A 26,913-nucleotide genomic window follows, 5' to 3' on the forward strand; every position below is an offset into this window, starting at 1 on the left:
GTATTCCATATTTTAACATCATAAAATATTGATGGTCCATTATTATTGTTGGACAAGCACTGTGTTGGATCAGATAAGCACGGCCAGGGATCCCACGCATAATCCGTTTGATCTAGGAGTACACAGCGATCTATGGTGTCAAGGTAACAGGTGGAATCCAACTCCACGTTTAGTTTCAGTGATGTAGCAAACCCTGAACCCAAGCTGAGAAGATTAAAAAAGATTACTATTAGATAAGTGGTCTGAAAGGTGCTGAAAGTTACTTTTAATGGTAAATAAATGTTAAGACACTGCACCACTGTGCGATTTGTAGATAAAATAAAAAGGTGGCTTTGTTTGTTTGCACATTTCTTGTTTATAAATCTTTATGTTCCAAAGCTAAAAGTCATTCACTGATTTGCTAAATCCAGAAAGGATTTAGATTGATGGAGAACAGACTTAACAGTAAACACACTTTATGTGGACTTTTCACTCAAACATAAAACGTAGGTATAAAAAAACGTATAAACTTCAGCAACACACAAAGAAAAATCTTATAATACAATTATGCTTATACTATTTTTTACATGCAAATATAATAAGCAACTAATAATAAAAATCTAGCTAAAATATGTAAAAAATAAATATAACTCCAAAAATACATATGTTATGGTATTTATATTATATCTTTGCAACTTTTCAACTCTATTCCATGTATTTAGAGGGTAAAAGTTATACTGTTTACTCCGCTACATTTATTTGGTATTAGATGGGCTATTTTCCGATCAAGATTTAAATGTTTTACCATAGATAAAGTTATTTTTGGCCTATAACTGCACATCGGTACATTAGGATAAATTTAACACAAATGTTGATAAAAACGACCCTATAATCTATCGGACCTGTCAACGTCTTTATATTTTAAGGTAACATTCAGGTCACAGGACACATTTTGCAGGACTTTTACCTGCAATACAGTATTTTCACCTGTTGGTTTCTTTAACCACAAGATCTCAAAACTTCCTGCACCTCCGGCTGCAGACGTGCAGACTGTGGCTCATTTCCGTCATGACTTCCGCCCATCTTTGCTGAGGAAACGTAAGTGGAGGAACAGCTGATGTGATGCTGCCCCCTCCTGTACACTCAGAGTTTGTGATGGACATGATGTCATCCATAAATCATTGAATGTAAGTGAATAAGCCCTCACACACTGTTTGTTTTATCAGGACTTTAACAGGATCCCATTAAGCCCTGATTTATCCCCCAGCGCCATTGCTCTTCACTATCTGATCTGAGCTGTCAGAAAAAAAAAAAAGTGGATAAGACTTTCTTTGCAGAGGCGGGGCCTAAACTTGGGAACTTTGTTCGAAAAAGTAGTTCATTGTGGCAGCAGAAGTCCCCGGTGCTCTGGGATTAACTGGAAGGCGGCGGTGCACAGGGTCGACCTGCAACCAGCCAGCGTGATGTGCCTGGTAAAGTTTGTGTCTGCGATCATCACCCGAGCCTTGTTTATTCTCGTGTCCCTGGCCGGGGTTTGGAGGGTGACATGGGTGAAGAAAGATCCCACTTACTGGTTCCTGACTTTCCTTTTTCTGCCGCTCGTTGTGGAAATGATTATAACACTGAAGAGGCGAAGGGGCAAAGATTATAAATGGTAAGATGAAAAGCATGAATTTAAGTCATGGAATATTGCAATTAATATTTCATAGCATACTTGTAGATGCATTGTGGTACTTGACCCTTGGCGAAAAGAATCCCTTCATTTTCAGCACCAACTGTTTGTTTGCACGTTTTCTTTCACAAATAGATCAACAGTTTTTTGTTTGTTTGTTTCTTTTGTTTTTTGTCCTTTCGGCTCATCCCGTGAGTTCAGGGTCGCCACAGCGGATTATTGTCTGCATGTTGATTTGGCACAGTTTTTATGCCGGATGCCCTTCCTGAGGCAACCCTCCCCAATTTCTACCGGGCTTGGACCGGCATTGCACAGCTGGGGAGGGGAATTGGCTGTTAGGGGTTCAGTGTCTTGCCCAGAGACACTTCGACATATAGCCAAGGCCGGGGATCGAACCACTAACCCTGTGGTCTGTAGACGACTGCCTTTACCAATTAAATACATTTTTGGCAGCCCCCCACGCCCGCCTTTATCCCATCCCCACCCCCACATTCCTAGATGTTCTCCATCCTGTCTGCGCTATTGTTTATTATATCCTTAGACAGTGACGGGTGGTGGCAGCCCTTTAACTGCCCCAAACTTGGAAAGCATCAACAGTAAACAAAACTGTCTACAGCAGTTCCCCCTGTTCCTTTATTGTTAGCCAGCTGTTTTTGCTGATAAACACAATGGTAGACATTTTAAGATAACATGATTAAAATCTAATACAATGTAATACAATGGCAAGTAAATGATAATAATAGTAACAAATGCCTATTCATAGAAAATGAATGGGCAATACTACAGACTGCAAAAAACAACAAGAAGCAGAGATTTGTGTGGGACTATTTAATCCACTTAAGGCAAAACAATGTTGTTATCAGGCACTAAATTATAAAACAAAATTCAATTAACAGTCGGAAAGTTATTTTTTCTATAAAATGCACAAAAGCAGCAAAGACCATCCGGATTTCCCAGGTCAAAGGGCAGATGTTGAAAGCAGCATTTTGTTTAAGCTTGAAACGAAATAAAATTAAATTACATAAATTTACATTTACTTTTACATTTAGTTTTTTAGCAGACGCTTTTATCCAAAGCCTTACAAGCGAACTATTAAATGTTTGACTTTCTGCCTAATGCCACTTGATATTTAAACTAGTTGTTTCCACCCTAGTGATAAACACTAACACTACGTATCTTTATGATGAAATCATGTTGATGAAGCTGTGTGTTGTCTTGCAGGTTTTCTCCTCCTATCTTTCTTTTTCTAATCAGCATCATTCCTTCCATCTGGTTCCTGGAGCTCCACCAGCAGGAAAAAGCCAGCGGCCCACAGGTACCGTATGCCAGAAATCTAAACCCATAAAACTGCTTAGAACAGCAGCTCCCATGCTTGTAAAAGATTTTGTCCAGATGTGTGTGGGTTGAAAAAACACTAAAAAGCTCTTTGCATGTAAAGGCACAGTTCTTAATTAATTTATAGATTCATTAATTGCTTATATAGCACCACAGTTGTTTTTAGATGAACAGTTTAAAGTTTTGAGTTTAACAGCAATTTGTGAAATTCAAAAGACTATTTCAACTCTTTCCAGTGCAATAAGCTTGACTCTTGGGAAAATGTGCGTAGACTGGTCACTCTGAACGAAACGGGAAACATCACAAACGCAAACTTTCTGAAGGTAAGTGACAGGATCAAAATGTCCTGTATGTAACTTTACTTGTCTTTAGATTCTGAATATGCTAGAAAAGAGCAGAAGATTGAGAAAGATGGGAGTCACATTTTTTCCTCATGATGTATAGAAACAGCTGACAGTGCTGTCTGGGTTACAGTCTAATATGTAGGGTAGTGAAACTAGCCAAGAACCAGAAAAGCACAGATTTCTAAATAAATTGCAAAGAAAAGGTGGCAGCTTAGCTACTAATGGATGGTAGATATTTGGGCTTTTTGTGAAGAGAGATTACTAGTAAACTAATCTACGTATTCTACACCTGTTCCTCTGTATATTCAAACATTGCATTTATTTTGTGAAGAGATGTGACCTTACTGCCAAACAATGAATTGTGGCTCATTGGTATAGCAAACCTAAAACACTCTGATTGTGCCGACTGTCTATGTAACTCCTGAGCCACATTAGGATTCAACATCTAGATAACATGCACACATGTGTAAGGAGATTTACAGTCCTAGTAACTGTAAAACACAGTTTCAAACAGATACAGTACCTCTGATTGCCAATTTGGAATGAATGCAGAATTGAAAAACATGAATGTCAGAGGATTGGGAAACCAAATGCAGCCCCGGGGTTTAAAAAATTCAGAAAGAACCACCAGTGAGGGGAAAAATTGTCTTCTCATGAACACAAGCCAAGTTTCTGAAAAGAGCTGGCGCCTCTCTGGCCTCAGTCAAGATTTTGCAGGTCCTTAGAACAAGAAATCACTTTGTCCACAGTTAGGGAGGCCCTCTTCAGCATCTGTTTGCGTCCAGTTATGTACAAAAGTTTTAATTCTATGTTTGTTTGTGTCAAAACTTCTTCTGATCCTAGCGGGTCCTGGTTTTAGGCAAATACAACCTCAGACGAAAAAAAAAACAAAAACACTATAACTTCTTTTACCCTGCTATAATTTATTTAACATAAATAAAGCCAAAACAAAAAACTAACTACCCTCTTGATTTGGTAGAGTGTAGATCCATCTTAAGCAGAGACAATTTGAAGTAATCATTTCGCGTATGACTTTTATCAGTCTCACATGTTGTGGAGGAATTCTGGCCCACTCTTCTATAAAACATTGCTTCCTTGATGATTTTGGGTATTTCCTTATGCACAGCTTTCTTACACATCAATTGGGCTGAGAATTTGACTATGACTCGGCCATTGTAAAACCTTGATTCTTTTATTGTCTTTTATTCTTTTTATAGTCATTGTCCTGTTGCATGACTCAATTTTGTCCAAGCTTTAGCTTTCGGATAAATTGCCTCACGTTTCCATGTGTGATACTCAGGTATAGAGAGGAGTTCATGATCAGCTCAATTACTTCAAGGTGCCTTTAGCTGCAAAACAAGCCCATATCATCACCCCTCCACCAGCATGCTTGACAGTGGGTATGAGCAGCTTAGCTGAAATGCCAATGCTGGCCATTATGGCCGAACAGCTCCACTTTGTCCTTTAGAAGTCTTGTGGTTTGTTCAGACGCAGTTTAAACCTCAGTCGTCCTTTCATGTTCTTTTTAGACCGAAGAGGCGTTATCCTGACAACCCTTCCAAACAAACCATACTTGTTCAGTCTTCTTCTGATTGTGGTCTCATAAACTTTATCATTTAACATGCTGAATGAGGCCTGTGGCGTCTGACATGTAGCTCTTGGGTTTTTTTTTAATTTGAGCATTGCACGGACTGACCTCAAGTTCAATGTGTTGGAACATCCACTCCCAGCACATGAAGATTGGCAGCTGTCTTGAATGCTTTCCACTTCCGAATAATCTTTCTCACTGTAGAGCTCTGAACTCCAAACTGTTTGAAAATGGTTTAATGTGAAGAAACATTTGCTTCTTTAAGACCAATGCTTATCTCTTTCCCCCTTGGCATCATGTTAAGACACACCTAATTACTCCAGCTGAGCAAAGGTCTGCTTTTGTAAAGGTCTGCACAACAGCTGATCGAGGGCAACTTACACACACACCCAGAAACACACACAACTGCACGCACACACAAAAACATTCAATTCTAATAAACCTGTTTGTGAGGCTGTGCTGCCATGTGAAACTTCACTGTATTTTTTAATTTTAAGTTATACCTGGAAAGAGTCAAGTCAGAACACCTTCACTGGTGAATAGTTTCACATTTAAGGACCAACACAAGCCATCCAGGCACTGAATTCAACATGACAGCTATATGTGAAGTTATTTTTTCTACTTTACATGAAAGTTTGCTTTAGAGACTAAGAACAAACTCCATAGGACAAAATGTGAATGAGAATGATAACTATTATAACAACAGTGTTTGCTAAGTCATTAACATGAGAGGGTAGAGACCTGTGCAGGAGAAATATTGAAGTTGATGCTAATGTGTGAGTGTAACATCAATATCTATGTTAAGATAAACGACCATGTTGATATTTTTCATTTTTAGCAACCACAGCAGTAGTAAAGACAGAGGAAATTAGCTCTGGGTTGCAGTAGATCACAATTTTTGCCTCTGATAATAACATTATAAAAACCAGCTGTAAAAACAGTAAGAGGGGAGCCGTTAAAATAATTCTACAAGCAACAACTTGAACGCCACTACACCCATTTGCTGTATGCAAATTTGGCAAACCTCCAGCAGCTAGCTCCATTCCCTGACCCCTGGCCTTTTAGTGTACTCCAGTTATGTTGTGCAATATAATGTAGTCATGTCCTGCATTTTTTGCATTGTAAAAACAAGATAACAATACAGTGAGCATGGAAATGTCAGCACGTGATACCTTTTATTCCCTGGTGCCCTAGAGGTCCATTGTTGTGCAACAACTACTTAAGCTACTCTGTTGCATTATGATGATGAGGTTTATGGTACTTATGGCTGAGAACCACAGATACTGTAAGAAAGTCAGAATTCTAACACTAAATAAGAAAAACACAGAATCTCATCAGCCATATGGCCTAAATATTGAGCCTTAGTGTATTAAGGCTCTACATTGATATGCACCAGAATGAACCAGGTTCATATTAGGGATGAAAACTCCTAGGTGGAGAGCATTAAAATAAAGAAATAACTTTGAATCTCTCTATATGTTCCAGCATATTGACCAGGTATTTTCAGCCGTGTGTTCCAATGACTGGATCCTGGCACTTCATCAGATCCTGCTCATCCTGGTCATCGTTGGAAAATGGCTGCTTCCCCTTGGTGGCGGGGTCACCCGTGATGAGCTCTCGCAGCTTCTCCTCATTTTTGTTGGCACGGCGGCAGACATCCTCGAATTTACTAGCGAGACACTGTCAGATGTCAAGTGAGTGGCTGATCATACAGCTTGTTGGTTAACAGTTTGCTTCACAGTGTCTAGACTGAGTGTCGTGTCTGCATGTGGGAATGTTCACTCTGTATAAGTTGTTCAACTCATGTGATTCTAAGGTGGAGTTACGAAGTCTGTGTCCTTGAACCGTTTTGCAGATGTGTTGACATTGGATCAGTGCCTTAGCTAAAAAAAGCAATGGACATCTACTGAAGCTCATGGGACTGACTTTTGCTATATGCATGTTTTCCATATGTCTTTTCCAGAGAAAACAGTACTCAGCTGGTCTACATTATCTTGGCTGTATGGACCTGGAGCATGTTGCAGTTCCCCCTGCATTTGGCCGGTCAGTGCTTTAAATCATAAATGTGCTTGCCATTAAGCAATTACAGCCATGCATCATTGTAAATAACCTCTTCCTTGTGTGGGAAATTGAAAACAACGTGTTTTGAGTTTGCAAAACCTTAGTGAAGTCACTAGAATCCAGGTCAGTGATGTAATGTAAGTAAACAGTGAGTGTCCAGCTATGTCAAATTAGTAACCTGAAAATCTGGGTTTTTTCTTGTCTAAATCTGCAAAGAAACAGCAAGGGCTCTATGTGATAGGAGAATGTCCCTATTTTCAGACTTCTACTTCTAAAAGCTGACCTACCAGAAAAAAGAGAGAAAAAAAACCCTCACAGGAAGGGAGTGCTTAAGGATATTCTATAAATGCTTACAGTTGTTGGAGAGGAAAGCCAGTCTCACATGTTCATTAATGGATTTGGACTGAAAAAGGCTCCTTGTCTTAACTGTTATCAGGCTAAACGTAGCTGTCATTTATGTTTCTGAAACAAGTTCTGAATTTGGCTGATAAGAAGAAACCACACAGGCCAGGCCCGCCTGCTGCAGTCTGAGGGAATAAAGGACATGGTTTCATAAAAGAGAAAGAACTTGAGAATGTGATTACAAACAGCTCAGCTTTGTTCTCTGAAAAGACAACCCCCTGCTAATAATCTCAATTATTCATAACTCGACCTTTAATAATTTAAAAGGGGATGTTGATTTTCTTAATAATGTCATAATACATTTAGAGCACTCTAACACTCATTTGTGTTTACAAATGAAGCTTGTGTAATGTGTGTTGGTGTTTGTGACTGCTCATGTGGGTGTGCCTCTCTTTTACTGTGAGTGTGTGGTCCTGTGCACTACTAAGTTTGAATGCTGTGTAAACACAAAAAGCGTTGACAAGCACAAGCCACATGTTCATACTTTGGGACAACCAAAGTTCATGCTTGTGCATGGAAACAGCAGGTGAGGACATTTAGCAGCTGCTGGAGCTTTCAAGCAAATCACACCGGCTCCATAGCCTATTGAATTTTCAAGGTGTCATTTCTACTGTAGATTTTCAAATTTCCATTCTCTTCCCCGAGCGCTTTGAGGACCTCTCAGCCATACTGCTCATAAGTGAGAACAAATAACAAGCTGCTGCCACTGTAGTGTTTTCCACTCGTCATGTTTGAAAAAATATTTTCATATTTTATTAAAGTAAATATACAAAAACCTGAAGTCCAACATTCACATTTTATTTAAAGTATAGAACTATTCTCAGTCACATGTACTTAAATTACAAAAAGTAAAATGAGTGCATGAGTACCATGCACATTGTATGTGCAAATAGTGATCCTTAACAGAAATAAGTAAGCATAGATTTTTACAAAAATGTTGAATCACTACGTTTACTCAAAAGTCAAAGATCAATAACTTTTGGCTTGTCCCTTCAGTTGTCACCACAGCTGAAGGGTAGTGAACAACTGGTAGTGTGGGATCCCGCAGTCTTTACTCAAAAGTGTTGAGTTTAATTTAATTAGTTAACCAGTCTTAGTATACAGAACCTTACTCAGGAAATCAATGGACCACACCCACTGCACTACATAGCCATCTAATTAGCTGATTCGTACAGCTTTTCTGGACATGACTGGAGGCAACTGGATCGTACTAAGGGCATGTTCTCCTCAGCACATTGTAAACCATCATACAAGAATTCTTCTAGTAATTTTTATATATATACTATATTTTCAATCGTATTCAATTTAAGATTACTAATTTTAATTGTCAGAATTTATAAACATTTGTTTTTCTGACTTGAAGTTGGTGGTAGACTTTGTAGCAGGTGGACTACATCTTGTGTAGACGTTGTAATCTAAAAGAGATCAGTGACTGTAAAGTATTGGTAGGGGAGAGTGTAGCCAGACAACACAGGATGGTGGTGTGTAAAATGACGCCTGTGGTGAGAAAGATGAAGAGAACAAAGGCAGAGCAGAGGACGAAAGAAGAATGTCGTGTTGTCAGGGTGGAGCTGAGACAGGCTCTGGGTTGTTTGTAGATGCTTCCAGATGACTGGACCACTACAGCTAATTTGATCAAGGAGACAGGTAGGAGGGTACTCGGTGTGTCATCTGGAAAGAGGAAAGTGGAAAAAGAGACTTGGTGGTGGAACAAGGAAGTTCAGGAGTGTATACAGGGAAAGAGGTTAGCTAAGAAGAAGTGGGACACTGAGAGGACTGAAGAGAGTAGACAGGAGTACAGGGAGATGCAGCGTAGGGTGAAGGTAGAGGTGGCAAAGGCCAAACAAAGAGCATATGAGGACTTGTATTCTAGGTTGGACACTAAAGAGGGAGAGGTGGATTCGTAGAGGTTGGCCAGACAAAGAGATAGAGATGGGAAGGATGTGCAGCAGGTTAGGGTGATTAAAGATGAGGATGGAAATGTATTGATGGGTGCCAGGAGAGTGATGGGAAGATGGAAAGAGTACTTTGAAGAGTTGATGAATGAGGAAAATGAAAGGGAACAAATAGTAGAAAAGGTGACTGGTGTGGAGCAGGAAGTAGCAGAGATTAGTAAGAGTAAGTGAGGAGGACGTTGAAGAGGATGAAGAATGGAAAGGCAGTTGGTCCTGATGAAATACCTGTGGAGGTATGGAAGTGTCTAGGAGACATGGGAGTAGAGTTTCTGACTAGTTTGTTTAACAAGATCTTGGAGAGTGAAAGGGTGCCCGAGGACTGGAGAAGTACACTGGTGCCAATTTTTAAGAACAAGGGAGATGTGCAGAGCTGTGGCAACTACAGAGGAATAAAGCTGATGAGCCACACAATGAAGTTGTGGGAAAGAGTAGTGGAAGCTAGGCTAAGAGCAGAGGTGAACATTTGTGAACAGCAATATGGTTTCATGCCTAAAAAGAGTCCAACAGATGCAGTATTTGCTTTTAGGATGCTGATGGAGAAGTACAGAGAGGGTCACAGGGAGTTGCATTGTGTCTTTGTAGATTTAGAGAAAGGGTATGACAGGGTGCCGAGAGAGGAGCTGTGGTATTGTATGAGAAAGTCTGGAGTGGCAGAGAAGTATGTTAGAGTGGTGCAGGACATGTATGAGAGCTATAAGACTGTGGTGAGGTGTGTTGTAGATGTGACAGGGGAGTTCAAGGTGGAGGTGGGGCTGCATCAAGGATCGGCTCTGAGCCCCTTCTTGTTTGCTCTGGTGATGGACAGGCTGACAGATGAGGTTAGACAGGAATCTCCATGGACTATGATGTTTGCAGATGACATTGTGATTTGTAGTGAGAGAAGGGAGCAGGTGGAGGAAAATCTAGAGAAGTGGAGGTCTGCTCTGGAAAACAGAGGAATGAAGCTTAGCTGCAGCAAGACAGAAAACATGTGTGTCAGTGAGAGGGACCCAAGTGGAACGGTGAGGTTACAGGGTGCAGAGGTGAAGAAGGTGCAGGACTTTAAGTACTTAGGGTCAACGGTTCAGAGCAACGGAGAGTGTGGTAAAGAGGTGAAGAGGCGAGTGCAGGCAGGTTGGAACGGGTGGAGAAAAGTGTCAGGTGTGTTGTGTGACAAAAGGATATCAGCAAGAATGAAAGGAAAGGTTTTCAAGAGGTTGGTGAGACCAGCGATGTTGTTCGGCTTAGAGACAGTGGCACTGAAGAAAAGACAGGAAGCAGAGCTGGATGTAGCAGAGCTTAAGATGTTGAGGTTCTCTTTGCGAGTGACGAAGATGGACAGGATCAGGAATGAGGACATCAGAGGGACAGCTCATGTTAGATGTTTCGGAGATAAAGTAAGAGAGGCCAGATTGAGGTGGTTTGGAAATGTTTAGAGGAGAAACTGTGAATATATCGGTAGAAGGATGCTGAGGTTCGAGCTGCCAGGCAGGAGGTCTAGAGGAAGACCAAAGAGGAGATTTGTAGATGTAGTGAGAGAGGACATGAAGTTAGTTGGTGAGAGAGAAGAGGATGCAGAGGACAGGGTTAGATGGAGGCACATGATTCGCTGTGGCAACCCCTGAAAGGGAACAGCCGAAAGGAAAAGCAGAAGAGCATGCATTGTTTGAAATGTAAAACCCTTTAGAAACACTTTTTGTAATTTAAAGAAGACATTCATAATGGACACATTTAGTGTATATTAAACTGTTAATTTTCACAATATTAATAAGAATGATAAAGGATAGTGTTGAATTCATTGCCTACCCTCAGCCCAGACACCCACAGTTGATACTGTTTGTCGAAGTTACATCTACATCTACAGCTACTGTATGTCAATGTCACATGAAGAACATGATTGCTCAAACTAAATAATATGTAGAACAGATGAAATTCTGCTGATTTTGAGTAATGTGTGTATAGAAAGGTTTATGGCGATTGATTTCCAATTTTGCAGTAAAGTCTGTTAACTTTAAATTGAAAATGAATTCTTCTTGAAATAATTCATTATGGTAACTAAAGATTTAAAGGTATTTGTTATGCTGGTTGGGGTGAAGCTTATTTTTCAGTTCTTGAGTAAGTGAACTATAAATAAAAAAAGAAATTCAGCAACTTCAGTGGTACTGTATGTAGCTATGCATATTTAGTAGATTAAGATTTAGGGCAAAATATTCAATATGTTTTTAAAACTTCAGAACAGTTGAAATTATTTGCATGGCTTGATACTAAATAATAGGTGTACATAACAAGGTGCATTTGTTCTTTTTTTTCGTGATAGGGATTTATTAAACTTTGACAGAAACCCTTGACATAATTTTGGTTTGTTATATATTTAACAGTTGCAATTTAGATAAAATAAATGTCATACTAAGGAAATCAATACAGGCAGTGTAATGGGATGTCTGGTTGAAGCTAATTTGCTGCCCCCTACAGTATACAGTGAGGACATTAAACAGCTAAACAGAATAGTTAGCTAAATCTTCATCACGAGCTAATAGCTAAAGATGTTGTTTGTTGCTTTGGCTGGGGCTCGATGTTAGTAACAAGTTCATTTTACAACAGAATCCAGTTGTTTAAAAATAATAATCACACGAGCAAAAAAACAAAAACAAAAAAATAGCAAGAAAGCCAAAGTAAATTGTGGAGTATAATAGACAAACCCTGCACTCAATGGTCATCTTGACAATTTCTACACTTTTTCCTACTTATAACTTTAATTTTTTTATATATGTTTATTTATTTATAGTGGTGAACTCCACTCCAGACCCAGAGAGTGAGGAAAGCACCAAGGAGGTGTCCCTCTTGACTAGATACAGCACAGACATATGGAGCATCGTGGAGGCCTTGTTCATCCAGGACGGGCCGTTTCTGGTGGTCAGGCTCACCGTCATGACCTACTTTAATGTCTTCCACCAGATGCTGGGTTTCTTTGCCATTAAAAACTTCCTTGTGGTCATACTAAACTTGTACAGGTTGGTTGTTATATGCCAGAACTTTCGACTTTCAAGAGCTAACAGCAATCGTCAGAGCGCCATCCCATGAGTTGAATGAATGAGTTCAGAGGGATGATGAGCTAATGTCAGGGAGATGATGCCGACCACTTAACAAAAGTCATGCTCACTGTCTGTTTTCTTTTCACAAAACTTCTTGGAATCAATTAGTGATGAATAATTTAAGCTGCTGGAAGCAGAAAATCGTGGGCAGCCACTTGACTTCTGTCGCTCTGGAGCCAACCATGGCCAGCTCAGTTAAAATTCAGCCATTTATTGAGTAACTAAATTTGACTATGTGTGCATAAACATGATGGGCTAAAACCTGGTTTTATTTGTGAATAAACTGGGCATCGTTGGATGTAGCTGCTTTTACAGAATAATAATATGACAACAAACCAAAAAACAGCAGAGGACAACATGAGAGCAGGGTAGGACAGGAAACAAGCTGTTAGGGTCCAAAAAAAACAAAATTGTAATATTATCTGAAAGTGCAACAATATACTTGTCAACATGGTACCTACTGTAACTGTAACCAGGCTACGGCTTGGATAAGGATCAGACTGACACTGTGACATTGAGCCTGGACATTTTTAACACTGTGTTAGACACGTCTGATGTCTCTTTGAGTCGTAGTGAGGGGAGAGAGAACAAGAAGATCATACAGTAGATAACACAAAGGCATGACCATGTTGATAGCGGCTGAGATTGGAGTGCAACAACTTACCTGTTCTAGCCAATATAAAAAGTCAAAACCAACTGTGAAAATATCCTAAAAGTAGTTATCTGACTACCGTTTCTTGCTTGTTGTTTAAATAGAATCAGGGAGGTAATAAAAATCGGGCTTTTTTTTTTTTTTTTACCTCTTAGACAATTACCCTTTATAAAATGTAAAGTGTGATACTGACAAGAAAACATCAGTTTAAAAAATGCAGAAATTTATTTGAATTTCAGGGCAATATATTTAAAAATAGAGTGAAGATACGACACCTTATGCACTCAGGTAAACAGCTCAAATCAAAGTGTGTGTACCACATACTCTTTGTAAGTTTTAAATACTAAAGTACCAGTGTTTTTACTCCCTGGTTTATGTGAACTTGTTGTGTCATGTAACTTTTTTATAATTAACCTCAAATGTACTGTTGACAGAAAAGCATAATATCTAGGGCTGTTAGATTTTTACATTATCATATATTTATTGTTATATGTAAAAACACAAACTTAAGATACTGTGTTTTACACAAGTGGTCATTTTAACATAAGTCTTAATAGTAGCATTTTTAACCTTTGTGCACAGTGACAATATTTTCTTATCTTATTTTTCTTATTTTTTTTATTTTAAAAAAAGTAAATATGAGGTGATTGACATTCCTATACTACACTTACAACAAGGGTTCACTGCTCAGTGGCAGGTACTTTGAATATAAAAAATTAAGATAAAATCCATTAAACACTAAATTTCTGTTTTGCTGTTTAACTCAAATGTAGCATCAACAGACATAAAGCACTGTCTCTCCACTGTGTACATCCCTTTGTTGACTTCTGAAATGATAATATCATCTGTTAACAGACTCTCCTGGCACACAGTTTTGGTTTGAGATACTGCATCGGTGTTATTTGAACATAGATGGGCTTATAGCTTTATCAAAGTAAGATCACCAGAGATGCTGTCACAGTTATTGTATGAAGTCGCCTCATTGTGTCTACATATCAATTTCAGTACCTTCTCTCTCTCTCTCTCTTTCTCTCTGCTGTTCGGATTTAAAGACACCATCTGTGACCTAAATACACACAAAGCATCTCTCCAACACCAAAATGACAAATAGAGAATTTGAACCTGCCTTACAATCACACAGAGTGACACTTTTATTGAAACAAGCAACAGGACGAGACACACATTCTTGTTTTATAGAAGACTTGTTTTTATTATTTTTAAAAATGTATTCTTTTTGTTTTATTATACAAACACAATGTCATATTAAACAGTTTTCCCTGAAACCTCCCTCATTAGACTGCTGTTGTTGCATATTACTAATTGTCATGATTATATTTGTCGTATTTTGTTCTATGTTTCTGCCAGGTTTTGTATATCAAGCTGTTGTCCCTTGTTTTCATGTACAGTTTCTGCCTTTGTTGTATTTGTAAAGCCACTGTGTAATATTTTGTTGTTGCACAAACATCTGTTAGAACAATTGTCTTTGTCATCAGTGTAAAATACACTTATCGCATTTCTCACAGCAAAACCAGAGAAACGTGTCTTCAAATACTTCGATTTAGATTATGTGATGCAGTGAGACCTCAGGTCACACATTTACTTTATAAATAAAGTGTCGTGCCATTTCATTGCTTGTCCTATTTATTTTACATGTCAATAACACATACTTATTTTTTTGCACATAGATGATGGTGCTACTACTACAGGGCTTACAGAATTTTGTCCAGTAACACAATATTGTTCTGGCTTCAAGGAAACAACTTCTAGCAGGTGTGTCACAGAGCAATACATACTGCCAAGGAAAAAACTATGGAGAATATCTGAATAAATAAAATAAAAATAAATAATAAATCCATAATCTTCCAAAAAACAGTCCTAATAATAATAATAATCAAACAACCATTTTAGTCACTGTGAATCATTGATGTCATTACACAAAATACGAAAAAGTTTGCAGTACAAAAGAAAATAAAAAACTCAATTGTATTTAATCTTCAGTTTCCTCTAAATCAATATGAAGACTCAATATAAGAGCTCACATTTGAACACTGACATTTTTCTTTTTGATAAGGTAAGAAGTACAAAATTCTCATTAATCATATTTAATCCCTCTAAACTTCACATAATAATGTCTACGACATTTTGTAGTGCAGCAACATGTTACATTTATACATATCAAATCCAATATATGTCATTGCAAAATCAAATCCAGAATAAAATAAAGGTCAATCATTTCTGAATTATGTGGTCAAAATGTAACGATGAAGAAATACTATTATTCTATGAATTTTATTTTGATTTGGATTCCTTTACTATATAGTTTAAAAACGACGTTATATTTCCTTTGGAAGTGGCTGTGAGCTTGGCTGCCATCATGTGGCATCTTCATGTCCTGCATCGCCATAACGTTTGTCACTTTTCTCTCTTTTTTTCGTGCTTCTCACACACACACACACTCACTCCACCCACTCAGCTCAGCCCAAACTGCTACCTGTTGTAGCCCCCAACTTAAAAACTCAGTTAAATTGTATGTCTAGGAGCCAGGGATCGGGTTGGACATGAGCTCTTGCGGGACAATGTGTTTCTTTCGGGGTGTAATGTGATACAGGAATGGGGCTGGGCCTGACCTGACTCAGCTTTTATTACCAGACAAGCCCAGCCCCTTAGGTCCCAAAACAGGTTTCATTACACGCTGGGTGGGGCACGCTTTTTTGTAACCACACTGAATATTTGCGTAAAGACGCACAAGATACCATTTGACGGAACGCACTACAAGCGCACTTGTCTGCTGCTTCTCCTTCTCTCGTGTCTACTCCACAAATCCCGATCGTCGGTCATGTTTCGCTGTGGGATCGCCTACCCCCGATGCAGGTGGATTGTTCCCCTGTTGGTGCTTTTCGCCATTATTTTTGATATTATCGCCATCGCCGCCACTTCGGGATGGGTCGAGGACGAAAACGCAAAGTCTCACTACGCCAGTATGTGGGAACAGTGCCGAGGCAGGAATGACAACTGGGAATGCAAGTCGCTCATGGAGTACTGTAAGTACGCTCAATCTGCACATGAGACATGGGGCGGTAAAAACAGAAACACCAGAATGATTGGCACCAAGACAGCGATAGTTGATTTTTTTATAACAGCCAAAGCATGAGAGGATTCAGTGGAGGTGTTGGAGTGGTGAGAAATTCAACATTCACATATTGTAACTTGAAGGACTCGACCTCGCAACCAAAAACTCCTTAACGGGAGGAGGGAGGCCTACAGCGTTCAGTCAGGCAGACTGAACTTTGGTCATAACAGACCTTATCATCTCCGGCATGGAAACAATGCAGAAGAGAAGAGGAGGTTTCATGCGGGGGGTGCAACTTTGAAATTATTGAAAAGTTTGCTTCTTTTATTTAACCCTACTGTATCTGCATAGCAACGAAAGATTTTACAGGCCCACAACATAAATGGGGCCCACAAAAGCAAAAGGAACTTGTCAAAGAAACAAATTCACAACAAGCCCTGAGACAAGAACAACTAAAAAAAACTTTGGGGGAAAAAAACAAACAAAAAAAGTTTAAATAAGAGAGATGGAATTATTCTTCATCTAGTTTGGCACCTTTTGAATTTATGAAGATATATTCAAACACGAGAGTCAATTTAGCAATAATTCAGTGGGGGGAGTCAAAAAAACATTAGGAAAAATATCAATTCAAGTTAAAACATGTAACAAAACCACATTTCACATTTTCTTCTTTTTTAATGTGATGTTAATATTAATTGTGATTTAACGTAAGCTGCAGCTCTGTGCCAGCTCAGACGGATTCAATAAGACTCTTATGAATGAATCTCATGAAACAGAAAGGGATTCCCAGTCACTGTTATATTAAAGCATTTTTTTTCTACATTTAGGGAAGCAGAACCCGTATACCACTACTGCTTTGCTTTGCTGACCCCCACTATATACCAAGAGCTAATTTTACAATAACAAGACTTAAAATTCTTTTAAAAGTGCACACAGACGGCCTGTCAGTCACACATGTGAACACGGACAAGTGTGGATGATTCAAACAATCCCTGAGTTTTTTACCTCGGTATAGATTAATAACAGAGATCTGTTGAACAAAGCAGACTTGTGTTCTCACTCTGTCTCTTTCTCAGGTGTATTTGTGTTGCTTCACACCCACAGTCACCAACAGAAACACAATTGTTTCACTTATCAGACTTTATGGATCCCTGGCTTATATAATGGCACTAATCACCATATGACTGCCTGTATAAATTTCCCAGAGATGGGCATTAAAACTGTTTGCTTCTGCAGGTTCTTCATCAGTGCTTTAAGAAACTAGAAGGCTGCTATTTAGCTTTGGTAGATATTCAGGTTTTTAGCCTGAATCCTGACCATGAGGTTGATTGAAGAAAGGCTTTATTAACCCCTGATAAGCTTTTGTGCATGAATCACAATGATGTAAAATAATGCAGAACAGGGCGGCTAAAATTAGGCAGTTAAAAGATTTGTTGGTTTTGTGTTTTTAAATGTGAGGATTTGTTGCTTTTCATGGCCTTACATTATAATAACCTGGCCTTAGTGATTGTGGACTGATGTCACTTTACGCATAAAGGTGTTGTGATGAGCATTTTTACAGGACATCTGATTGAGAGAGGAAAATAATTCAGTCAGTAATGAAAAGGTTGCAGCCATATCCACTGTAACTTAAGTTTACAGTAGTAAGTGTAGCTGGGTAACATTATTTGACCTGACAAAACCTGTCTTGTTTTTTTACTTTTTCAACATTTGCATGCGTTCCTTTGTGTTTGTTCATATTGGCATATTATTCAGGGGTTTTCAGGTCTTGTTTGCAGTTATTAATCACATTGTTTTGGTTTCTCTTATCGGAGCTGCGCACTGCTACTGTTTTGGCTGGTTCTGCTTTAGTCTCAGCAGGACTGAAGCAGTTAAACTAAGGACCACCTCCGCTGCCAGAAGATCAACAACCTTGTCTTGGTCTGAATGCATTTTTGTCTTGAGGCTCCTCTGAGTGCTTTGGCCTACATTCTTGTGGAAAACTGTTGTTGGAATAAAAGCTGAGGAAACTAAGGATGATGTAGGAAGTAGTGAATATTGGCTAGATATCGGATCAAACAGATTTCCTGTCGTGGTGTTTAAGCTGCTCCCTCTGAACTTCCAGGAAGTGCAGCTTTCCTGTAAACAACAGGAATAAACTTGTTTATGTTCTGGCATGAGCGTTTCATTAGCAAAACAAATGGAAGGAAGATTGTTAATAGGTAATTTCAAATGGGTTGGGTGACACAATGTTATGAATCATGAGACTATTAGACTTTGTTTAATGTGAGGTTGTTAATGTAGTTTGTATTGAGTCAGTTTTACAGCTTTACTGCACCACTTGATGTTTGCATCAATATGATAAAATACCTATATTTTGTTAGCAGTTGACTTACAGATCTCAAACTGATGTCTTAAGAGTCTTTAATTTCAAATCCCAAACTATTACATTTAGGATCCAATACGACACAGATTGTTTGGTATTTTCTGCTTTAAAGTGACTGAAATGCACTTGTGACAGCAGCTGCACAATCCTTTCCTGTGTATTGATGTGCTGAGGGATTCTTTTAGCTGTGAAAAACACACCATCATAGGAGGTTTTATATGTATCAGCTACTTATACATGAATGAAAAAGCTCATCACTCACTAAGTCCATCGCTGAATTACAGTCATCTCTGCTGAACATCAGGTGAAACGTTTTCATTTAAACACCGCAAAAACACATTTTCAAGACGTCTTCGTTAAACACTGGCACAAATCAAGGCTGGTCAGGCTGAAATATCTTCAAGGAAAGTGCAGAGTGTCGAGTTGATCCCTGCTGAATCTTTGAAAGCCTCGTTCAAAAAGGTTTGGTGAATATTATGTTTGATTGTGGGACCGTGGCTGAATGCTTTTAAGAAAGCTTCTCAGTTAGAAAACAATGTTTGTCGTAGCCATGGCTTTGTGGGATGTCTTGTGGGAGAGTCAGTGTGAGTTTGCAAGAATGCCAGATGTTAAACAGCTGGATGGCATCAAGTAAGAGGCATCAGGAACACAAAGGAACAGATTGGTTCACAGCATATACGAAATGTTGTTAGGTTAAAACAGAAACGGACATACACAGACATACACAGAAGTAATGAGTTCAGCTAATTTTCAGTGAACCCAAATGTCTTTCTCCAGTTTGGTCAATTGTCTTAACTGAATTATGATTATTTAAACTCACCCCAGTGCAGCTGATGAGTTACTGCATCACTGTGAGACAAAACCATAGAATGCTGGAATGTTAAGCTACATTTTCATTCTGCAATTTAATGATCTGACTAAATCTTCAGTATATGAGTGTCGCAAGATGATTTGTGTCACATCTGTTAGGTGGCAATCATGTTTTGAAAGTCAAAATCTTCCAGAATGGCTGATGTCATTGACACGCTGCATTGATGCATGATCTAATCTGGAAGAGAAACAATGAAAACAAACTATGTGAGTCTTTTAGCAGAGTTGTACAAACTAAAACTCAATTAACTTAACACAGTCTGTGTTGGAGGAACCAAAAGAGCAGTGATGATTTACTGTGACAGAAATAAAGCAGGAACAGTTCAGACGGTCCATAAAAAATTTGTGAGGAGTTAAAAGGACAACAATCACTGAGGACTGGAGGATAGTCCAGCTACAGTAGATCATGTTACACTGGCAGGTGATATAACAGTGACCTGCAGAATTTACCTACTTTCCTCGGGACCACTCCTACATTTTGTTCATGCTTAACTGAAAGTTTGAGAAAATCTGTGAATTTCTCAAATTCTCCTAAAAGTTCCTCTGATCATACCACCAATTTTTAGATGCAGCCCATTGTGTTTTTAGCTTGTTTGAAAAAGACACTTAGGGGACAGTTCAACCAGTCCAACTGGTCTGATGTGTGTTTGTGCGTGGTTGATTAGGGAAAAAGCCTCACGTCAAAGCAGGTATGAAGGTATTTGAACACACACAAACACAATGTGAATAATTTAGGCTGATACAGTAACCAGAAATTGGGCGTAACACTGGGGTGAGAATCCACAGTGGGTGTCTGAACACATTAAGATAATCTATATAACTTTTTGTGAGATGAAATTTAACCTGCATACTAGAGGGCTTGTGGAGCTCGCTCAGAACATTTTAATATTATCATACACATTTAAAGCCCTTAAACATAGACTTCATGTAAGGACTTGTACAAAGGGTGTGAAACACATAAAACGTATCACCTATTTCATGTTGTTTCCCTCCCAGTGATCCACAGGCATGGATTTTGGGAGTTGCCTTGCTTACGCTGTATGAGTGCTGCAATTTCCTTATAATTACTGTGACTGAGAGCAAAAGTGTTAGCAAGGGTGTGGCGAGTATGTGTAGAAAGCAGAGTGAAAGCTCGTAAGGGCTCCAACAATGACTAAAGAGCATGCACAGTGCACATTGCACAATAGTTAACAAGTTGTTCCCTGAAACAAAGTAAAATACTCTAGAATAATTTAAATTTAACAGCCACCTGCAGATAATTGCACATGGATCATTATGTTTGGACAACTGTGATAATTATACATAATGCATATATAAAATGAGCAATTCCATGTATACATCTTTGTCTGTGATACACTGATGTTAAAATAACTCTTTTATGAATCCCTCGTACTTTGTTCTGGTAATTTTTAGCGAAGTCTTTAGTGACGAAGACTTTAGTGACGAAGACTTTAGTGACGAAGACTTTAGTGACGCTTATTGACAATAAATACAATTTTTACCGTGGCTTGTCTGCCCTGAGTTGAGTGTGCAGGTTTTTTGTATGAACCAGAAAGGAAAGCGCTTGATTAATACATTTTGTATCTTATTTATCTCATTTGTTTACATGAGTATTACTAAGTTTATCCATTATTGAAACTGATAAACGGCACAAAGTTAAGACTTTCAGCTTTTAAACACAAAATGTAGCACGGTCCATGTAACTTCTTTTCAAGTAATTATGTTTGCTAACAGTTACAGTAGCTGATTTTAATGTTTGTTTTGGATTCCAGCTTGGGCCGAGGCAGTAGCTGCTCTGATGATCATCGGTCTGCTCATCCTCATCATCGCCTTCATCATATCCTGTGTGGCTCTGTGCTGCTCATTAAACTTAGACTTGGTTCCCGCCATTGCAGCAATGTTGACTATTGTTGGTAAGATATACATACACACACACACACACACACACACACACACATTTCAATTGTTCTTAGAAAATAAATTAGCACTGAACCATAACTATCTTCAACTGTAAATGAACCAGCAGGTGTCATACTCTCGGATGCTCCCTGCTAACAGAACATCTAATGTACATGCTTGTATGTATTAGCTTTAAAAGGTTTTTAACTGCAGTTTCAGCCTTTACCCTTTTAGTTTAAGTAGTCAGTTTACCTACAAATACATTTTCTAACTTAATTCTTGAGGCATTAAACTGTCATTTGGAGATGAGTTTAATTGCAGCCACTGTTTACATCAAATTGACGTTTGTGGGTTATGAGTTGTCTGGACTCTGTTTTTGGAAAGATGCATTACTTTTGAGTTATTCAAATGTAGATTTTAATGACTGATGAAATACAGAGTCTTTTCACCTCAGTTTTATTGTGGTAGCATCAGAGATCTAAGTGAAAGAGTTCATACACACAAAACCCAAACTATCTGTGCCTAGAATACCATCATCATTAGTTATGGTTTTGATGGAAGAGTGATACCTGAGGTTTTGTACCAACTTTTCCCATGTCCTTATACTTTTCTACGTGTTCATTTGAAAAATACATACCGTAGGTGTTTTGCTGTTTCCTGTTACACAGCAAGTAATTTAATTTTTCGCCATTGGTCAAATGAAAAAGTAGTGATTTATAGTAAACAAAAATAGAACTGTAAATCTGAGCAGACATTCAATGCAGTTTTATGGTTCTAAGTTTTAAAAGTTAAGATGTTGAAAGGTACAATGGGTTTAACTGGTAGCGTTTGGAGAATGTGTCTTCAAAGACGAAGGTTAACATTATGTAGAAGAGCTGAAAAGTAGAATAAAATTTCCTCTTTGGAAGGGACTGACGTACAAAGGAGTAGAGAAAGCAGTAAAGGAGGTACACATTTTCTATGGGAGAAGTGAAGGGTGGGGTTTTGGTGTGACGGTTCCATGGAAACAGCTGGTTTGTTTCGTTTATGTTACTGACTCACCTCACAGAGAGCTTGAGAACATGGGGCAGAGCCAGACATAGAGACGCGAACACTCAGTCAAACAGCTTTTCACCGCCAGCCATGAAACAGCCAGCCATGATTCACAGGTACTGAGGTGTTAAATGTTCTATGCGCCGCAGGGATTTTTGTGTAGTTTGCACTTGCTGTAGCTACAGAGAAATCCCACACTTGCTTCCCACAGGTGGCACAAAGAGGCTCATCAAGAGGGGGGAACATATACAATTATAATGCACTTGCAATATTCGTCTGTGGTGTTTTCATCTCAGCAGCACAGTTAAAATTAATTTCTATCATCCAAGATCAATGTACTACACTTTGTGCAGTGCTGTTTAATTTCCTTTTTTGATCAATTAATTGCTTTATACATTCATTGATTTGCCTATAGATTTTAAGAAAACAGGGTAAATTGTCCTTCCTAGTTTGTCACAGATCAAAGCCAAAGACATTGAATGTGCACCAGGAAATCTTCCTATTTTGTGTTTCTACGTGATGGATTACTTACAGTTGAAAATGAAATAAGCAATTATTCAATTAATGAATACATGGAAACTGCTCTTTAGTGGTGTTGAGGCTATAACACAGAAGGAGCAAGACAATGACTTTCACCACTGCCTTAAAGTCTAGTTTTCCTTTTAAATACATTTGATATAGTACCCACATTTTGACAGTGTCCCAGTCTGTATTTACTTTTTCCAGCAAAACATTTTAACCCAAGACAGAATGTTATTTTTTTAAATATCATGCTATCAAGTCTTTGGTATTTTTTGTTCTTTGCCACACTTGGTAGTAGACTAGATTATTATTTTTATTTGAATATTTTTCTTAATTTTTTCTTTTCAAAACATTAAAGGACGTCACCTTGGTTTGTAGGAAACATTTTTCACAATTTTTTGGCCATTTTGTAGATAAAACCATCACCAGTGGATTCATCTAAAAAGCAATGGGCAGATTGATTGAGAAGGGAAAATATTTGCTGGTTGCAACTCTACATTCAACAATATTCACTGGAAATTAGTGGGAAGAAACGCGAAATGCTTGTGACAAATTGATGATACATTTCTTGAAATAAATCCAGAAATGATCAGGGTGTCGCTGTCACACCTATTATTTTGCTGCCTCACCTTTACCCGAAGGTGTAAAGGGCTAAAATGAATGTTTTATGACGCAAAAAGGGCATCATAGGACAAATCGGTGTCACACCTCTGTTAAGAAATCCTGACAGATGACACAGACTTACCTCAAACCCACAGATGTTATTGTAAAGGTATTTTACGCATCCAGATGTTAGTATCTGTGTAATTTGCTTATCTAATCGCCTACAGAACTGACTTGTTTGTTTTCTGGTTTTGCCCAGTGAACATCTCCAACACAGCTTTGTTATCATCTAATTAGGTTTCAGTTTGCTTCCTTCAGCCCTATCAAGAGTCATAATTTCAGTTCAGTACTTAAATAAGTAGGTGTCCTCTTTTACCATCTTTTATCTATGTTTACTTTGACTTGTAAAACTTTGTGATTAATTAATGAAGAATGCATCATCCATTAAATTATATCTGGAATAAAACATTAACTTTTTCCAATACATAGTTTTTATTGAGCAGTAAAAATAAATGGCAGATTTTAATTTCTACGCTAACCCAGTTGTCATTCTGACCATTAAAGATTGTCTCAATCTGAAAATGTTTCTTTTGTTCTCCCAGTGAAAATTAGTCCAGTTTATAAGTGTAAAACCCTTAATAATTATTTACCAAGGCTGCTTTCTTCTTTAATGTCTTTAACTTTAGCTTTAACTACCATATGAGTAACATATTACAAAAATGAATTAGAAGTTTCTAAGGCCTTTTAAATGTTTTATCATGTGGATGGCTGCTGCAGTGCACTTACAACACAACTTTCCCTAGCACTCCTCTTACTGTACCTTGTTCATATGTCTTTCCCCTGCAGTGATTCTCCAGATCATCGCTCTGATCATCTACCCCGTCAAGTTCAACGAGCTGATCTTCGAGGGACACTACTATTACACCTGGGCCTACGGCTTCGGCTGGGGCGCCACCATACTCTCCATTGGCTGTGCAGTCATCTTCTGCTGCCTGCCAAAGTATGAGGACGAGCTGACCGGGCTGGCCAAGACCAAATACATCTATTCCTCTGCTTAAAGACCAAACATGCACAACCAGCCACTTGCAGCCATTTCAACTTATCACTCTGAGGCTGGATCTCTGCTGGCCAATGAACATTTTTACACTGTACCATTTCACCAAAGATCCTCACTGGCTCAGTTCAGTTACTTTTGGTCACTCAGTGGCGTACCCCTCGTCTACCATCCACCAGTGAAACAAGGGATGATTATTGCTGGAACTGAATTGTGATTGGATGTTGTATCTGTTTTAATGTAGAGATCTCTATTTTAGATTAAATCAGCATCATAAATGTTTTTATGATGTTTTTCACATTCTGTATTTGAGAGAAACATATTCCACATTTTATCTGGACTGTTTTAACTATATCTGTCAATGCAAGACCACCAAAGTGCACTTAACCCAACGGATGTCATTAGGTGTACAACATAGTGACCTTTTAACCTGACTTATTTTAGACTCAGAAAGCAAACCAGACTAATGTTTTTGCACAGAATGCAAAAGGAATCATTAATTAGGTTATTAGGTGTAGTTCCTTGTGCTAATTTCCCCTTTTCATTTCCCTCACCACGTATCTTTTATGATGTTGTGTTGCTGTGGCTTGGACTCGAATTAATGGACTTTAAAGCTAAATGTAATCTCCAAACGCGTGAAAAAGTACATGTAGTTTAGGTTGTGCATCTTTTTATGCTTTTCTTTTTTTTTTTAATTATCATCTGCTTTTTGTCTCCAGAAATGTTTGTGTTCTTATTACTGAAGGGGTATAACTGTGGAAGTTGACTGTGCTGTTTTTTTGGGGGGGGGTTGAACAATACTAATAACCTTCATGTGCAGACAAATGGTTTTGATGGTTGATATGATGCCGCTAAAGAAAATGTCTATTGAGTTTTCTGGCTTGGCTGCAGTTGTTGCTTCTGATCACTGCTGGAGCTTTATATGAAATCGCTTCAATCGATTACGTCAATTTGTGCACATTAATTTTCTTTACTCATTGAACTGGAAGTTTGGTAATTACCGCTTCAAGCCAACAGTTACTTTGGAATTTCTGGTCTAAATGGCTAAAAAGGAACAATATACCCCATTTCTGTGTATTCCGTGTCCTTTTGCCTCAAAATAGGCAAATTTAGAGGGTACACTCAGATGACTAAACAGTTTTCAATCGAAAGATTTAAAAAAAAAAAAAAAAAAAACAGCCTGGTGTTTTATCAGTGCTCCTAACAACATGCTGGTTTGACGAAACTAAGGTCTAGAGATTAAGGTCTACCACCTTTTGATATATGTGCCTTAGCTTTTTAAGTGTTTTTATTGGTGAATCCTTTAATTGCATGTTGGACTGGTTTAACCAACTCATAGTCAATTCCAGTTAATTTCTTGTGCAGAACAAAATCATGCCCAAACAAGACTGTTATTTCGATACATGAAAGAGCAGTGAGGACAGATGATTTGTGACTGCATAATGAAAAAGAGACGTAATACATTATCTAAAATTACTAGTAGTTCACAACCCTCACTTGTGCTTTAATCATCTAACTTATTTTAAGTTGTTTATGCAGAAACTTGCTGCATAAATAACTGCTACAAAGTAATTGCTTGGGCCAAGTGGTTTCAAGTGAGAATAAATTCAGATTCAGGCATGTACCTACTCAAATTGCCTGCATGTTCTGGAAGTGCGGTGAAAAAACATATTTACTTAGGCATGAATCTGTTGGCAATGCTCCCTTTTCAAATCATTTTTCATTGTATAGTAAATTTGATTCGTATTAACTGTTTTTCTGCTGTAGTATCGATTGCACATTTTTGGTATTCTGTGTATTTTTATGCAATAAAGGAGTTTCTGTTTTGGAGAGGTTATATTTCCAGACTTTTTCTTTTCTATGCAGGAAACATATTTATGCTAGGAGAGATAGAGGGAGAGAGAGGGAAAAAGGAGAAAAACATAAAAGGATTGTAATAGTTTGTATGTATCATGTATTAAATGTTTCATCATCATGCATTCAATTCAGGCACAACAGTTAGAGCCACTGTGGACAAGGAAACAAGCATAAAGAAGGACCCTAAATTTAATTTTAAAACTCATCCAAATCTGTATGCGAGTTTGAGGTTTTACTTTGTGAAAACTCTTGTCAGTGAGGTTGGGCACAAACTCCACTTGCATATAAATGTTCCTGACTCTGTTCGTACTCAGACTCATGGGATTGTATCCACTCATGCATCAAAGAAAATAGTTGATAAATAACACGCAGATCCACAGATGTGAGTCATGAATTATGACATGCATACACCTAAAGAGCCACACCCTGGGATGGGCCTGACTGAGAATTGTGACATTTTTTAGCATGTCTTGACAGCTCTCGTTTCTCTGTGGAAGGGGTGCAGACAGAATAAAGTGCAGGAGATATGCAGTCAGAGGCAAGAGAGAGAAAATGACATGAGGGTGAGAAACTGTTAATGGG

General features: G+C 38.3%; 2 protein-coding genes across 2 annotated transcripts; both read left to right on the plus strand.

The window, feature by feature from the left end:
• Positions 1-1,205: 1,205 nt before the first annotated feature.
• On the plus strand, positions 1,206-14,687 carry LOC137132738 (transmembrane protein 26-like). The gene is made up of 6 exons (XM_067515644.1): positions 1,206-1,633; positions 2,873-2,966; positions 3,223-3,309; positions 6,404-6,612; positions 6,882-6,961; positions 12,101-14,687. The coding sequence occupies exons 1-6, from the start codon at positions 1,443-1,445 to the stop codon at positions 12,394-12,396; spliced, it is 957 nt and encodes a 318-aa protein (XP_067371745.1). The 5' UTR covers positions 1,206-1,442; the 3' UTR covers positions 12,397-14,687.
• A 1,070-nt stretch (positions 14,688-15,757) lies between these two features.
• On the plus strand, positions 15,758-25,162 carry perp (p53 apoptosis effector related to pmp22). The gene is made up of 3 exons (XM_067515687.1): positions 15,758-16,100; positions 21,137-21,277; positions 24,267-25,162. Exons 1-3 carry the CDS (start codon positions 15,896-15,898, stop codon positions 24,476-24,478), a joined length of 558 nt encoding a protein of 185 aa, XP_067371788.1. The 5' UTR covers positions 15,758-15,895; the 3' UTR covers positions 24,479-25,162.
• Positions 25,163-26,913: the final 1,751 nt, after the last annotated feature.

The sequence above is a fragment of the Channa argus genome, chromosome 1 (genome assembly GCF_033026475.1).
Source record: "Channa argus isolate prfri chromosome 1, Channa argus male v1.0, whole genome shotgun sequence".
Classification (NCBI taxonomy): domain Eukaryota; kingdom Metazoa; phylum Chordata; class Actinopteri; order Anabantiformes; family Channidae; genus Channa; species Channa argus.